We start from the raw sequence: 17,448 nt of genomic DNA, 5'->3' as shown, positions 1-17,448 counted from the left end.
CCGGAACAGACGAAGCTGGAAGAATCTCGGTTGCCAAACACGCACCACTTGATTTTATATCGACTTGCCGAGATGAGGAATTCTGTCTAACAACAGGGAGGAGGGAGTTGACATGATCGTTGGTTTTAAAAGCAGAATCCGGTATCTGTTCTTTCTTGTTTTCTGCCTCACTTTCTTCAGTCAGCATCCTCTGACATGGCAACAAACTTGATGCTGAGACTGAATCACTCTCAGGTGGTGTGTGCAACGTCTTGCCAGCAGCTGAGGATGCCTGGGGAAGCTCACTGGGCAATGAGACAGGTTCAGTTCTGCCAGTGAGGCCCCGAACTGTTTTCCGCCGCCTGGCCTTCGGTGTCTCTGACTGTTTCAGCCTGGGGGACTTGTAGGGGGAAGGATGTTGTGTGGCTGCTGCTGCTGGTTCTTGAGCTTTTCTCTTTCTACGCAGTCTGTCAATGTAATTTTTCATGAGCACAGTGTGAGTTTTCACTCTTTTACTACACCTAGGTTTGTTTACCGACCTGGCTGAAAGCACTAGTTCTGACAACCTGGAGCCTGCATGTGCATTATTATGACACGAAGCTGCCGCTGCTGTTTTGACAGAATCTCCCTCATGACTATGGGGAGCTGTATTCTGCACAGTTTTACGGCATTTGCTCTCACTGTTACGAGATTTGACTGCATCTGAAAGTAAAGAATCACAATGAACACCATCATCACCACAGGAACTGTTTTCCTGCCTCTTTGACTTAGGCAATTCAACTTCTTCAGTTGAGTTTAAAGATACCACTTCTGAAAGTGAACGATGCATTGCATCTGAGTCTGACACATTGACAGAAGGGTTATCAGACACACTAGCCAGCTGGGATGTCTCTAACCTGGTCAAGTCTAATCCATCCTTTGTGGCAGACGCTGAGGCCACATCCCCATTCACAACCACTGTCTTCTCTGAGGATGACAGTTTCTCTGTATTTTCGTTTGATAAACGTGGAACTGCTGGTGATGTAAGTTTAGCCGCTTTGTATTCCGACACATTGTTTGACACTGAATTTGAAACTGGTGTTTGATGAACTTGTGGCCTTCTCTTTACTTCTGATGGTGAGTTGACCAGAAATTTTTCTGACAGTTTCTTAGCTGTTTTACTTTTAGCTATCACTTGTGTCGCGACCTTCTGTAAAGTGCCCACAAGTTTTTCATTCATGTGCTGGACTTTGTTGTGCTCTGATTTCTCTATCTCTGATTTCGTGAGACTGTCTGTTGCTGCCTTTGTTGGCGTGCTGGTGTTCTCTTTGCCTGCAGGCTGAAACCAGTGCTGTATAGAGCTCTGAACCTTTCTGGCTGGGGTGGAGACCAACGACTGCTTGTGTGGACCTTTCATCACCTCCTTCTTCATCTTCTTCAGTTCCTTCTGCGCACTGGTGACTGTCATTGGTCCACCTCCAGGTCTCTTTCTTCCGCAAGTTTTTGAAGGGGTGGTGGAGGAGACTGGTGATAGCAGGGATGATGTCACAGCCACTGACGTTGATGACACAGATTGTGATGATGACATGGTCACTGGAGCTGATGTTGACGGCAAGGACTGTGACGTCACGATCACTGTTGACTTCAGTGATGACAGCTGTGATGTCACAATTGTTGACTCTGTTGACAAGGACTGTGAAGCTGCCACTGTTGTTGCAAGTGTTGAGGAGGGTGGTGATGTCACCATGACTGCAGTGATGACAACCTGACAACAAAACTGGGTATGTAACTATCAGAATACCTTTTCTGTAAACAGCGAACAAATGCCAATAAACATGTGCACCACACAGATCTCACACAGCACTGTCATGTTTTAGATTATTTCAATAGCACAATTTATGATTCATTTCTTGCTTCTTCTTTAGCATAATTCACAATCACAAAACATAATCTGAGAAATACACATAATCATACGAATGCATGTGTGCAAATACACACAGACATACACACACACACACACACACACACACACACACACAGTAGAGTGATGGCCTAGAGGTAACACGTCTGCCTAGGAAGCAAGAGAATCTGAGCGCGCTGGTTCGAATCACAGCTCAGCCGCCAATATTTTCTCCCCCTCCACTGGACCTTGAGTGGTGGTCTGGACGCTAGTCATTCGGATGAGACGATAAACCCAGGTCCCGTGTGCAGCATGCACTTAGCGCACATAAAAGAACCCACAGCAAAAAAAAAAACCCACTTCGACAGGAGAAACAAATAAAACTGCATGCAGGAAAAAATACAAAAAAATGGGTGGTGCTGTAGTGTAGCGACGCGCTCTTCCTGGGGAGAGCAGGCCGAATTTCACACAAAGAAATCTGTTGCAATAAAAAGAGAAATACAATACAATACAATAAACACACACACACACCACATGTATACTACTAAGTACTATACCGGAACACACATACGCATAATTTGGGGCGGCCTATAAGACACAATGAAGTCTAACAAAGGGGACAGCTGACCCATTGTACATTTGGACCAGGATAAATCCTACTCAGGCTGCTGTGTGTATGACCATCTTATTATCTATTCCACTCAACCTCATTTTTCTTTTGTTTACCCTGATAGACAAAAAGCATTGACAGAATACGTCACCTTTCTTTTTTGCATAACAATTTAGCATACTGATTAATAATAACATATTGACAAAATATGGAAACGCACAAAAAGTGTTTTAACCTGAAAATCACCAAATCTGAGCGAGCGTTGTGACATCCAGCCATTCTTTACCTAAAGAGAATGGCAACAAGAAAGAAAGAAGGAAGAATAACAAAGATTACTATTTTCAAATTTGACCTCTTTTTCATTCAGTTTTTCCTGCTAACAACTAAACATGCTATACATGAACATTGTGAAGTAAATAATACACCTTTAAAGTTGGTTTCTGATCATACTGACAGACAGAAAACAGACAATAAAAAAAAAAAATTTAAACGTAACACATTAATAGTGCTTAAACTGAAGTTAAGGCCAGACACTACAGTAAAATTCATATCAGAGGTGTTTGTTGCCTTAATTTAAAATGTATTACACTTTGAAAGTATATTTACTGGGAAGTTCAAAACTATTCTTTTTTTGGTGTTTGGACCTCCGGTTGCCATGGAAACAGTCCAAGATGGCTGCCAAACAAAAATTTTTAAAAGCCTAAGGCTTTTTTTCAATTGCACTTAGCCAAAATCTGTTTTCTGATCTAGTTTAGGAATGTTAATATCTATAAAAGTACGGATAGCTTTTTGATGTAATGAGAAATTTATATTTTTGAGAATTTTTTTTGGTCAACGCAGTTATATTGCACCGATTGTTCTAAATAAAATTCAAATAAAACATAACTATACATTTTGTTTCAAAAAAGCAATGCGTACTTTTAAGCACCATACTTTAAAGAAGCACCATGCCAAATTTTAAGGCTCTGTGTTTATTTTTGTGGAAGTTTTAGCCATTTGAAATGTGCGTAGAGTGCGAAAAACAGAAAACCCAGAAAACGGAGAAAGAAGAACAGAAACTTTACTGGCTGAGTGTTGTTTAGCACAAGTGGTAAAAGAGTACAACTTACTCACCCAGCATGTTAATCCACAGCACAGCAACCACCAGGTAAGAGAAGAAGTTGAAATTGAAGTGTTTTGTGGCCAATAATAATCCAGTTCACAGCTCACATGATGACAAATTCACAAAGAACGTGAAATGGTTTACACAGATTGGCAGACACATTCCAGTGGTCTGGCTTTCCCATACTCCTGATATGAGAGCAGTTTTGGAGAGCACAGTGGAAGGGGGTACTTACAAGCTAGTGTCCTCCTGCTTGGTAGGCATCTGGATCCCTGGCCTCCTCCTCTTGGTTGTTGAGACGTCGTAGGGTGGCGTACCATACAGTGATGTGAATCCTCTCTTTTGCCATGTTCCATCATATGAAACACTGATATTGATGACTGGATTTTCACCTTTATCCAGTGCCCCCTGCAGGTCTTCATCGGTCTCTGCATACGCCTGCTGGATTGTAGCTGCTGTGCGTTCTAAGAGTGTTGACCCTGATTCAATTTCAGCAGCTGAAAAATGCATAATGTTTGTGAGATATTTGTGCTGTGCTCACAACTATATCATTTACATAGTTTACTTTCCTTCCTCAGGTGATGAGTCTAAATATCACACACACATACACACATACATAAATATATAATATTGCAATGAAACACACACACACACACACACACACACACACACACACACACACACACTGTGCATAATTTACACACATAACTGATATACATGCATTCACCCATTCATGAACACACACACACACACACACACACACACACACACACACACACACACACACACACCACACACACACACACACACACACACACACACACACACACAAACACACACACACACACACACACACACATGGATCATAGTCAAGACTGAACAAGCAAAACTTTGCCTGAGTGACTGATTCAGTGGTTGACAGTGTAATGTTTCACTAGTGGTTATCAGTGCAGGGATGTGTGCACACTTGTGTGTATTTGTACTGCACAGTTAAAGATAAAGATTTTTTTAACCATCAAAAAAACCTCACAAACATACCTGTTACTTTCTTGTCATGGGCCTGGAAAGTTTTCAAATGCATGCCTGGTGTTCCCATGACAGTGCTGAAGGTTTGAAGAGCAGTGTAGCTGCCTCCCAGTTCATGGCTCAGCATGGTCATCCTGTTGTTTACTTCAAAACCTGTATTCTTTTTGTCATTGAATCCAGTTCGTGGGGATGAGAATTCGCACTTTTCATAACCACAGCCATCGCAGCACATGGCAAGCTTTGCCGCAAAACCAGCTTTCTCCCTCTCTCGCACACTGACTGACAGTCCCGTTTCTCCGCACTCTGGGCAACTCAGGTCACTCATCAGTCTGGTCAGCTGGAAAACGTGTAGCAAAGTCCAGTTCTGGTCTTCCACCTCACCATTATATGCGACAGGGTTCATGATTTCGATCTTTCTTCTCGACGCACTTTTATCAGAGTCTGATGTCGAAGGTGCTGGTTTCTTCGAAGCCACGCTTTCAGTCGCTGCCGCATCACATTTGGCCCATTTTGCTTTTGCAGCAGCTATCAAGTGCAATCGTCTCTGTCCTTGCTTATGCCGAGGCATGATGAATCCAGGAGATGTCTTAGCTGGCAAAATAATCAACAATTGACGAGAAAAAACACTTTCATGTCAGCATGTTGTTGTTATTGGACGGCCATTTTGGCTTCTCGACGGAGGGAGCCGAGCGTGCCCGAAGGCTGGCTGAGCCCAGCGGAATGAAATCTGATTGGCTGAAATTTCCACTGGTGTCAGTCTCATCAATGAAACTGCACAGTCATAGTACTCTATGCCCTTATTTGGGAAAACTCGGGAAAGTTCGCGCGATACAGTGTGTGTGTAAAATCGCTCGCAGTGTTTTATAGTCCGTTTCAACAACTAAAAGAACCGGGTCTGTGTATTCACAAGATGACGCTGTTTCTGTTGATATGCGATATGATAGGCTTCGGGAAATGAAAGTATACGTTGCTAAGGTGTAAAATCAACACTTTTGGACGATGTTTGAAAAATTCAGACAAAATCAACATCAGGAAGCAACTTTCATTTGCAAATATAACACCTTTTGCGACCGATTTAGTACAAAATATGAAAATGACTATAAAGATTAGATGTTGAAGAAGCAAATTATGCGAAAAAAACGAAAATCATAAAAAATCATGATTTGGTCAAAATTTCACTACCGTGTCTGGCCTTAAAAGAAAAGAAAAAAAAAAAGGACCCGTTGTGCCGACCCGTTTACGGACTGTCTTTTGTCACAAAAAAGACAAAACAAGATGGGCAAGCCATACTAATAATCTCCCTTTTTATTTGACATTTGGGTCACAGTAACGTCACAAATGGTGCAACTGGGTCCAAACGTATGCATTCGCGAATCCTCATTGGCTACGACCTTTGTTTCAAATTTCGAAAAGATCGGTTCATAAACAGCTGAGAAAAGCTTGTTTGCGTAGAGAACTGCACATTCTAAAAATAGAACATGATTTACGTCATCGTGAGCTTATTACTTATACCGTTTATAGTCCCTAGTATAATGAACACGTAACTGAAATTTGGAGGAAATCCGTTGATAAACAGCGGAGATATTAGTGATCAAAATTTTGGCAATTTGCGCCACTGTGACGTCACAAATGGCGCAAATGGGTCTCAACTCATACATTCGGTAGACATCATAGCCCCCGAGCTTTGATCCAAATTTTACTAAGACTGCTTCATAAACAGCCGAGAAAAGCTTGTTCAAAAATCATCGAATAGCGGGACGGCGGCATAACGGGTCGGCGGCATAGCGGGACGGCGGCATAACGGGTACCCCCCGTTACATCAATACATGCATACAGTGTTGTATTGTATTGTATTGCATTGTATTGTACTGTTTGTCACAACAGATTTCTGTGTGAAATTTGGGCTGCTCCCTTTTTCTTCTTCTTCTTTTTACAAACTTGTACATTTGCTCTTCTATCAAATTCAAAGTGGATTTTTCTTTTCTTCGAGAGTCGGCACTAGTGGGTCACGGTTAAGTATGTGTAATTAAAAGTGGCTTTTCTTTTCTTCTTCTTGTTTTTAAACAAATTTTTTTTTCTATACAGAATTTTGCCAGAGATAACCCGTTTGTTGCCATAGGTTCTTTTACGTGCACAAAGAACACAGTGACAAGAGCATAATTACTTACAGGGCAGGGCTGACTGGAGCCAGGGACCAATCCAGAGGATGCTGCCAACTGCCTGCTGTCACCCCACACCGAGGAACAAGCCGCCGCCAAAACTTCTTCACCTTTGTCACTTTCTGCCGAGGTGCTTGGCTTCTGACAAAAGTTTGTAGAACTTCCAGAAACTGATCTCCCTTTGTCCTCTTCTTCAGCAGTGAATCCACACTTGCCGTTTTCTCCTTTTATAAGCCTGTGGGGATTCTTCTGGACTAGCTTGCTTGACTTCGTTTCCTGCGCACTTTTAGCACGGGCAGAGTTTCTCTCGGAACTTTTTGCCTGTTGCTTCTGGCTTTTGGACACTGAGGCCTTCTGCTTTGGCAGCGCCTTCACAGATTCACTTTTTCTGGCTTTTCTCTGGACTTTCTGAGTTGGTCTCGAGGGGCATCTGTGATGCTGATGATCAGAGCCTGCAGGCCAGTCCTCTGGCAGAGAGTCGTCAGATATTATAACCACGTCACTACTGCTATCACTGTCTGAGCTGGAACCTGCAGGAAGGCCGGAAACAGAAGGACCCTGTTCTCCACAAATGATAACACTGCTGTCAGCACTGGTCGTATGGTGCTGCTCTGTTCTGATGTCTTTCAAAGGACCTTCCACTCCACTTATGATAACACTCCTATCAGTATCGGTCGTACTATGGCTCTGCTCTTGTTTGATGTCTTCCAAAGGACCTTCCACTCCACTTATGATAACACTCCTATCAGTATTGGTCGTACTATGGCCCTGCTCTTGTTTGATGTCTTCCAAAGGACCTTCCACTCCACTTATGACAACACTCCTATCAGTATTGGTCGTACTATGGCTCTGCTCTTGTTTGATGTCTTCCAAAGGACCTTCCACTCCACTTATGACAACACTCCTATCAGTATCGGTCGTACTATGGCTCTGCTCTGTTCTGATGTCTTTCAAAGGACCTTCCACTCCACTTATGATAACACTACTATCAGCACTGTTTGTACCATGGCGCTGGTCTGTTTTGGAGTCTTCCCAGGGACCTTCCACTCCACAAACAACACTCCTATCAGCACTGGTCTTACTATGGCACCGCTTTGTTTTGGGGTCTTCAAAATCATCTCGTTCATCTGCTGTCATTACCTCAAAGAGTCTGCGTCTCCTATGATTATGATTCACTGCCACAGGGGTGGCGGCAACAGGTCTCCCACTGATCTGAGAGGGTGCACACTGGGAAATGAACAACATGTCATCCCCATCCCTGCTGTCGCCCCAGAAGGACTCCTGGGGTGTTGCAGTGGATGGTGCTGCTGATCCAGCAGGTCTGCCCTGTTGGGACGGTTCCACACCGCCGGGGTCATCCGCAGCAGTCTGAGGTGCCTGGCCATCCTCTGCGTCTGCCTTCAGTGCATACTCCAAAGGATCTGGTTGGGGGTACTGTCAACAGAAAAGACCTTGGTAAGGAGAGAGCATCCAGTAAATAAACATTTTTCACAGTCATAAAAGAAGGCACAGCATTTCATTTTCATTTTCATCTATAGTTACATCTATAGAATTTGTACACAGTACACAAGCACACATGTTCTATAAACCCACGTCAGCCTAATCTGATTCCTGACAGCAACCTGTGGGTTAAGTATGATCTTTAGCACTTTTAACTGGGTTTTTTTTTCTTAATTTGCCACATTCCCCACCAAAAAACAGTTAAATACCATTATTCACACCAACTGTTCAGGCCAGGCCCATTATTGCCATCAACCAACAACAACAACAACACACACACACACACACACACACACACACACAAATAACCCATTGACAGAACTTACCATGACAATGAAATCACTGATGAAGTCCGCATTGAGGCACAGCACCCCGAGTTCCTGTAAGGACTGGGCAAGAGGCAGCGTGGCCTCGTCTGCAAACAGGTACGTCAGGTGTTCGCTGCACTTGTTCGGTTTTGCGGCGGGCAGCTTAAGGTCCATGACCTTGGCACCACCGCAAGCCAGTAACCTGTCAAACACAAGCACCACAGTCAGAAGTCTTAGTTTTTAAATTCCAGAATTTTATACTTAAAATCCAAATTTTTCTGCCACTGTCTTCATTTATTCTCTAAACTTGCAGAAGTCTAACCACATCTGAATGTACAAATGAAGCTCACACAATGTTGACAGTAAGACCGTCAGTGTCAATATCTGTATTTTTCTGCCACTGTCTTCATTTATTCTCTAAAAACTCACAGAAGTCTGACCACATTTGAATGTACAAATAACGCTCACACAATCTTGACATTAAGACTGCCAGTGTCACCAACTGGACAAAACATCATATACGCCCAACATCTTTCAGAACTGCGGCAAAGTTCTAACTCACCTTCAGCTTCTGCTGGCATGGTTTTTGTGCAAATTAAAATACAAGCTTTATAATTACACATATAATAACTAATAAGTTAAACATAATCACACTGATGAATCAGTTCTAATCTACGTAATCTCAGGTCCTATAAAACCACTCTAAATGTAACAAAGTGAAAGACACAAAAAACCTGTTGTGCTTCTTGATTCTGCGAGTGCTGAACACCACTGCAGTAACAATTATAGAAGCTGATGGCTTTTAACGACCACAAACACAAACGATTTCACTTGTATCTCATCATATGAGGTATATAATCATACATAAAAAAAAAAAAACAATACATATTCCACATCTAATGTGGAGTGTTGGCCTGGAGGTAACGCGTCCACCTTGGAAGCAAGAAAATCTGATCACGCTGGCTCGAATCACAGCTCAGCCGCCGATATTTTCTTCCACTCCACTAAACCTTGAGTGGTGGTCTGGATGCTAGTCATTCGGATGAGATGATAAACTGAGGTACCGTGTGCTGCATGCACTTAGCACACGTAAAAGAACACTTAGCGCATGTAAAAGAACCCACAGCAACAAAAGGGCTCTTCCTGGCAAAATTCTGAAGAAAAATCCACTTCGATAGGAAAAACAAATAAAACTGCATGCAAGAAAAAATACCAAAAAAAAATGGGTGGCGCTGTAGTATAGTGATGTGCTCTCCCTGGGGAGAGCAGCCTGAATTTCGCACAGAGAAATCTGTTGTGATAAAAAGAAATACAAATACAAATACAATATATGCAAATGGAAAAAAATCCAAACAGTAAATGAGTAATCCTCTATCAAGAACGCCATGTGTCTTGAGACCAAGCTCTAATTCTTTTTGATACCTGGAGTCATTTCCACAACAGGCTGCCTACCTGGGTAGAGCTGACCGAGAACTTCTTTTGGGTGCTCATCATTCGTTTCCCTGTGTCATTCAGTCAGGTGTCAGTCGCCCACACAGAGACTCACACAAACATGTAATCTTTTATGAGTATGACCATTTGTTTATTTTTTACCCTGCCATATAGGCAGCCATACTTTGTTTTGGGGGGGTATGTTCTTGTTTCTATAACCCACTAAACGCTAAGTATTTACATGAATTTTAACATACGTATTTGACCTTCTGCATGCATATACACATGAAGGAGGTTAACGCACTTGCGCAGGTCTGCACACATCGGAAAAATCTCCAACCCTTAAACCACCACCATGGATCAATTGAACTCACAAAACTCTGTTGAGAAAATCCTGCACTCTTTAACACTAGTTCGGCCACTGCCATGATCACTGCATTGTTTAAACATTTTGAACATCAAGAAACAAGACAAAATACAGCGTTCAATAATGAAAAAGAAAAACTTGAGCAAAAACAAGCCTGAGCATTATATTGTGCTCAACGGGTGCAATAGCCGATTGGTTCAAGTGTTGGACTTTCAATCTGGAGGTCCTGGGTTCCAATCTCGGTAACGGCGCTTGGTGGGTAAATGGTGGAGATTTTTACGATCTCCCAGGTCAACATATGTGCAGACCTGCTAGTGCTTGAACCCCCTTTGTGTGTATACACACGAAGAAGATCAAATACACACGTCAAAGATCCTGTAATCCATGTCAGCGTTCGGTGGGTTATGGAAACAAGAACATACCCAGCATGCACACCTCTGAAAACAGAGCATGGCTGCCTACATGGCGGGGTAAAAACGGTCATACACATAAAATATATACACGTAAAATATATAATATACAACTGAATGTGAAGTTGCAGCCCACGAACAAAGAAGAAGAAAGGAGAAGATCATGCTCTTTCACGTTATGATCACATCACGATCACCCACCGCTTGTACACAGCTTGCCGCCTGGTGTTGCTCAGCACCACGGCCACCTGCCAGTCTGTGAAGATCTTCTCCGAGCTGTTGGACACTCGCCACCGGTTGCGTTTGGCCGCCACCGCCAGAGCAAGGTCGTGCTGTTCCATAGCCAGGGTGCTCCACTCGTAGTCCACCTCCTCCAGCCATCTCCCGGCCTGCAGCGAGGCCGTGACGTACTCCGGGCGCACCACCCACCTGCCTGTGAGCAGACTGGGCTTACACTCTCCCTGTCATCATCACTCTGTGAAACTGTCCCCTTAGTTATTTTGTAACTTCTTGTGTTGTGTTGCGTCAATTGTATTTGTATTGTATTGTACTGTATTCAGAAGAGGCAGGCCAGAAAGTCATGGGCAAACAAGCTCCCTGACAATGATATGCCTGTCTTTGTCTGCCCCAACTGTCAGCGAACATTTCGTGCGCAGATTGGACTATTCAGCCATCTGCGCATTCACAGATAGATTCATGAGCATCCTCCCCCCCCCCCCACCCCACCACCACCCTCCCCCCATCCCCCAGCTGGATGACAACGATGGTCATCATCGATCTCGATGGACACACCACCACTGTATTCAGTATTGTTATTCTATTGTATTGCATTGTACTGAACTGCATTGTTACTGCACTGTATTGCTGTATTGTATTGCACTGTATTGCGTTGCATTGCACTGCATTGTGTTGTTTTGCAGTATTGTGTTACTCTTTTGTCACAACTGTGTGAAATTCAAGCTGCTCTCCCCAACAGTACATGACAGTGCCTTTTTTTTTTTTCTTTTTTTTTTCTGCCTGCAAGTTTATCTGATTTCATATCAATTATCAGAATGGATTTTTGGCAAGAGTAACTCTATTGTTGCCAAAGGTTCTTTTACATGTGCTAAATGCTTGCCGCACACCGGACCTTGGTTTATCACCTCATCCAAAAAACTAGCTTCCAGACCACCTGTCAAGGTCTAGTGGATGGGTAAAAAATACTGCTGGATTCAAATCAATCATTGATTGTCGTCCTCATTTTCACTCTCCAATCATCTCAAATAATGAAATTGAAACTGTCCAAGTAATTTTACACAGTAAACTGCTCAATTCAAATCATTATTATCTGAACTCATATCTCTCTCTTTTTCTTTTTTCTTTATCATGACTCACCCATGAGTAAGCATTACTGACTACAATGCTTGTCTTTCTTTTTTGTCAGTCTTCATCAATTCTTACACTTTCGCATTGGGTTACGGTGCTGGTCTGACATCTGCTTGGAACCATGACAGATGTGGTGTAGCATATATATATATATATATATATATATATATATATATATATATATATATATATGGATTTGTCCGAACGCAGTGACGCCTCCTTGAGCTGCTGATACTGATACTGATATACTTCCTTTTGTTTAGATAAATTTATATAAATCATTATCTTAACCAACATCAGTCTTTCAGTGTTGTATCAAACTGACAGAGTGCAAGAAGAATGGAGAAAGATAAGGACAGGGTTTTTTTTGTTTGCTATTTTTGGGGGTTGGGGTGGGGTGAGGGTGTGGGTGGAGGGTTATGAAGAGAGCGAGTGCTGGAGAGAGAAAGGACACACACAAACACACATACAGACCAGTTGAGAGAATGACAGATACAAAGACAGAGACAGAGACAGACACAGAGACAGAGAGAGAGATTTAAGCAGGACAAAAACAGAGAGACTTCAGAGTCAAGAGTCTAAGACACTCAGACAGACAAGGTGTGGTGACATGAGCACTTCTTCAGTTCTTGTTAAGCTGAGACAGCTCTTGTCTAACACTGCTGATTACCTGTGCCAAGCTTAACTTAACTTATTTAAGCCAGTATGAACACAGCTTATCGCTCATTCTGACACTGCTTCAGCACTGTGACCGAGACTTCCCATTTAAAGGAAAGCCTATCTCTGACAGTCAGTTCCATCTGAACAACCATGCTTTCAAAGAAAAACTAAAAACAACTCCAGCTGTTGCCGAACCAGCGTATGCTCTGGACACGTGAAAATCAAGTAAATCAAGACTTCTCTGTGGTCACACACCAGGTCAAAGAGAATAGTCACCTATGCACAGCTGCCTGGACCACAAATGTAAAGTCCAGTCCATATCAACTTATCAAGCCAGTAAAATATTCTCACTCTTTAAAGTTAAGTTACAAGATATCACTTTGAAAAAAGTGTTTTTTAACTTTATCTGTTCCAGTTATGTTTCACTTGCCAGTACAATCCACAATATTACTGTCACCGTATACTATTAGTAATACTGAGTATTAGTATTACTGTTACCATTAGCAATTTTTCTTTTCTCAAATGAGTGTGTGACTGAAAAGTAAAACTGAATTAGTGAAAAGTCAATTACTGTTACCATTAGCAATTTTTTCTTTTCTAAAATGAATGTGTACTTGAAAAGTAAAACTGAATTAGTGAAAAGTCAATTCTTTTAAGCATCTGGCTGATTTGTCCAACAATTAAATATGTATGCATTTCCAAAATGTCCTCTTGATTTTCCTGCTTGGACTATGTCCTAAGCTTTTGAATTATCTAAGGAAACCCTGTTGTAGTAACATAAGTATAAGATTAGAATGCACCCTGAGAGAGACACAGAGAAAAGAGAATGTAGACTCACAGAGAACCAGACACATGGCTAATTTATAAACTAAAAAAGACCAGAAAACATTAGATACACACAGACACAGACTCTGAGACTGAGACTGTGACATGGGCTTAACTTCAGTGTTCTATAAACTGACACAAGAAGAAGAACACAAACACTGATTTAAGAAGTTTGTTGTGTTGTTCACATCAATTCATTGCTACGTTGTATACATGTGTGCAGAAAGTGAAGATAAATAATGTTTTCCATCACTGTACACACATAAATATAATGTCTTCTTAACTACACAAGTGTACTATGCTTAAACTACTGAAGTTTTTGAACTTGCATAAATTCATGTATATGTGTATGTATGATGTAGTAATGTACATACCCAATATCAATGCTCCAAGAAATTTCTCTGAACGGATGAGCTTTCCGCAAACGACGTGAGTTGCATTGCTCTGAAAGTGCTGCACAAAAAACAGAAATGGAAAAATGCCAACAGGATAATTTACAGAACATAATTTGTATCACAGTGTCATTCTAGTATTATAAACAAGACTACCCCTGCCCATCACTCAAAAACGCTGGATTTAAAAGTTCTTCCGCTGTCTAATACTGTAATACTAATAGTAATACTATGTTTCAAATTTTCATGTATATACTTCACACCCTCTAAAATTTAAAACCAGAAAGTGGGGTAACACTTTAAAATTATGTTGAGTGGAAGAGCATGCAAGAGCATACAATATAAAATTGGCACTGTTATGTTTCACAGAACTGCTCTCCCACCCACAACAGCGTAAGCTGACCAACAGCTCTCTTTGAGTAATGCCCAGCTGTCGATGCCAACAGAAAAATCACACTCTCTGCCTCAGTAATTCAGGGGTGTGTGGGAGGGGGGAGGAGCTAAATCACCAGAATATGTGTCTTTCCTATTCTTCAAGCTGACAATAGATGACAAAGCAGTGATGCACAATGTCTAATGGCTGCCTGACATCCATATATCTTTATATATATATATATATATATCTGTGTGTGTGTGTGTGTGTGTGTGTGTGTGTGTGTGTGTGTGTGTGCCTGCAAATTAATATGCCATAATTCTGAATCTATGATCTATCCTGTCTCTATGATGTATGAATTTCCCACAAAAAGTTGAAAGTAGAATGGGGGAGCTCATACTGCCATAAGGCAATGACAGTGAATGTACAACCAGATGCAAAAGCTTACAACACTAATTAATACAAGGTTGTTCTGCCCTGGACATGCAGGCGTTAAGCCTTAAGGGCAATGAGCAAATCAACAGACTTGCTGGTAGCTCAAACAAAGAGTGGCCTACATTAGTACATACATCTTTCAAATGCATATTTTGTGTTGTGGCCATGATCAGCTTGACCACTTGTGAAATTCTCTTTGCTGTATAAACAAATAAAAGAAAAAAAAAAGAGCACACATAAAAGCAATAAGCAGAAGACTGACATTTGCTAAAGCCCAATGTCATGATTAGGCCTTGACAGCCGATCATACGTTTGTGTGTCAAGGCCTATCATAGGTTTGTGTATTTATTACATTTTCATAAAAAAAGAATAGTAAAACGAAACATACAAGGAACCCTGTGTGTGTGTGTGTGTGTGTGTGTGTGTGTGTGTGTGTGTGTACAATGAAGAGAAAGATAGATAGAAGGCAAATGACTGAAAAAAAAAAAAAGCTCTAAAATGGGCCATGCCCAGTGAACTCGCGTGCATCCACACATGCACGCACACACACCAACACAAGCATGCAAATGCCTGTATGTATACACAAACACGTATATATATATATATATATATATATATATATATATATATATATATATATATAAATACACACACACACACACGCACACACACACACACAATCCACATGGAACAGTTTGCTGTCTGACACTCACACACATGAACTGATGAAGGCCCATCTCTCAACTGACAAACAAATATACAGTACCTAAGATAAAACTTATAGTTATTGGTACACAAATTCCTTCAGACACACATGATGACATATATGTTATCTATGATTTTTAAGAAAAGGAAATGAATAAACAGAGAAAAAAAGAAAAAAAAAGAAAGATAAGGAAGCTGGTATCCAGCTCTGAGAGCTCTTTGTGTGCTGGTCAACACAGGGGGACAAACCCAATTCAAGTCAGTCACACACACACACACATACTTGTCACTTAGAACAGACACATGGCACAAATACATAAACCAGAAGAGGTAAATCCTGTCAAATCTACCACCCAACTCGGAAAACCATCTTTGCTGGCTTCCATATCACAGGAAACATGCACGCTCTACAGTCTACCATGAAAATGGATTTCCCCAAAACATTACATAATCACCTACTCCATTTTATCACACTCACTGTAACTGTTTCCTGACATCTGTTGTGTATGTTTGAACAGGAAACATTTCCTTTACAACAGACAACAGCACATGAAGAACAACAGCAAGAACAACATACAAACACAGACATGAATGCACATATTTCAACCATTTTACATGATGTGCATGTATACAAGAATGCAACAGAAAATAATACAAATAAAAATTATACACATTTATGGTAGGGAAGGCGGTATGGACAGTGGATGACTGTCAATGGGGGAGCAAGAAAGTTATGAGGAGCGCCTGGCTCTTTTTAATATGCCTAGCCTAGAGTTTAGAAGATTAAGAGGTGATCTCACTGAAGTATATAAGATCATGCACAATATTTATGATCCTTGCACTACCTCTTCCTTGTTTACTATGGCTAACTATGATAAAACTCGAGGGCACAACTTCAAAATAAACAAAACTAATTTTGTAACTAACCAGTTCCGCAAGTTCTTTACTAACCGTACCATAAATCTGTGGAATAACCTTTTCTATGACACCATCAATGCACCATCAGTAAACGCCTTCAAAAATCGCATTGACAAAAAGTTTAAGGACCATGTATTTTCCACAGAGTTAAATCTTTATTGAGCTGTAGATAAATGCAGTATACACTATGCCAGATTTAAACAGGGGTCTGTTCATAACAAGTGATCCAAAAGCACATAAATGGACACTGATTATGAGGGCAAAAGGCTTTTAGCCTACAGCCAAACATTTCTGTGATTCTGTGATTTGTATATTTTGCCTAATTATTTCATTCCATTTCATGTCTATGTTTTGCACAAAGCTTGGGTAGGCTCTCAATGTCTGATCAGTGTGTAGGGTTTATGGAAGGTCAAGATTCTGCTTCCCCCTTACCTAAAAAACTAGAACCGAAAGCTCCACACACTGCCAGAGCCACGGTTACACAGTCCGTCTACGGAGAACTCACCTCGGTTTTACTGTACACAGCACCAAGTTTTTGAATGTGTTTCGCAAGAGTATTCCGTTCATTTTGCTCAACACCAGTTATTAAGAAAACCCGAATGGCAGCACTTCGGCGTTGGCGCTCTCTAGGCATTTTCAATCCAATTTAAACAGGAAGATTGTTTTTCTGTGCATATTTTTTTTCCGCGCCATAATCATCTAAAAACCAAAATTTTGTGAAAAATTAAAAAACACACAAAATCTCACTATTTTGAACTTTTTGTTGTTGTTGTTGTTGTTGTTTTTTAATTGTATCTATTTTGCACAATTGAAAAAACAGTCAAATGACGCAGTCTCTTTAAAAATTGGTGTGCAACTTGAATCACAAAAAGTGCTGAGCAATCATAAAGCCAATCAAACATGAACATAATATTCTTATCTGGAACTGACAATATATATGTATGCGTGTGTGTGTGTGTGTGTGTGTGTGTGTGTGTGTGTGTGTGTGTGTGTGTGTGTGTGTG

At 41.2% G+C, this 17,448-nt stretch overlaps 2 protein-coding genes across 2 annotated transcripts in view; both read right to left on the bottom strand.

The window, feature by feature from the left end:
• The window catches only part of LOC143279757 (uncharacterized), a 46,627-nt gene extending 29,507 nt beyond the window's left edge, over positions 1 to 17,120 (bottom strand). Inside the window, exons 1-6 of the mRNA XM_076583885.1 lie at positions 16,950 to 17,120; positions 13,996 to 14,074; positions 10,973 to 11,204; positions 8,582 to 8,765; positions 6,765 to 8,189; positions 1 to 1,723 (exon numbers count right to left, since the gene is read on the bottom strand). The exon at positions 1 to 1,723 is cut by the window's left edge and continues 266 nt beyond it. Of these exons, the coding sequence (XP_076440000.1) occupies positions 1 to 1,723; positions 6,765 to 8,189; positions 8,582 to 8,765; positions 10,973 to 11,204; positions 13,996 to 14,074; positions 16,950 to 17,078 (3,772 nt within the window). The 5' untranslated portion in view covers positions 17,079 to 17,120. The remainder of the gene's footprint in view (positions 1,724 to 6,764; positions 8,190 to 8,581; positions 8,766 to 10,972; positions 11,205 to 13,995; positions 14,075 to 16,949) is intronic.
• On the bottom strand, positions 3,019 to 5,782 carry LOC143280467 (uncharacterized). Its single transcript, XM_076585121.1, has 2 exons — positions 4,609 to 5,782; positions 3,019 to 4,067 (listed from the first exon to the last, which is right to left on the bottom strand). The coding sequence occupies exons 1-2, from the start codon at positions 5,162 to 5,164 to the stop codon at positions 3,802 to 3,804; spliced, it is 822 nt and encodes a 273-aa protein (XP_076441236.1). The 5' UTR covers positions 5,165 to 5,782; the 3' UTR covers positions 3,019 to 3,801.
• Positions 17,121 to 17,448: the final 328 nt, after the last annotated feature.

This window comes from Babylonia areolata, chromosome 3 (assembly GCF_041734735.1).
Source record: "Babylonia areolata isolate BAREFJ2019XMU chromosome 3, ASM4173473v1, whole genome shotgun sequence".
Lineage (NCBI taxonomy): Eukaryota > Metazoa > Mollusca > Gastropoda > Neogastropoda > Buccinidae > Babylonia > Babylonia areolata.
The sequence above is the reverse complement of the archived record's forward strand: the minus strand, read 5'-3'. Positions and strand labels throughout refer to the sequence as shown.

Bases quoted from the DNA above. Each gene is read 5' to 3' on its own strand.
- LOC143280467 (XM_076585121.1), bottom strand. From the start codon at position 5,164: ATGCCTCGGCATAAGCAAGGACAGAGACGATTGCACTTGATAGCTGCT. The intron at 4,068-4,608 runs GTATGTTTGTGA...TGCATTTTTCAG, and splicing joins CCATGACAAGAAAGTAACAG to CTGCTGAAATTGAATCAGGG.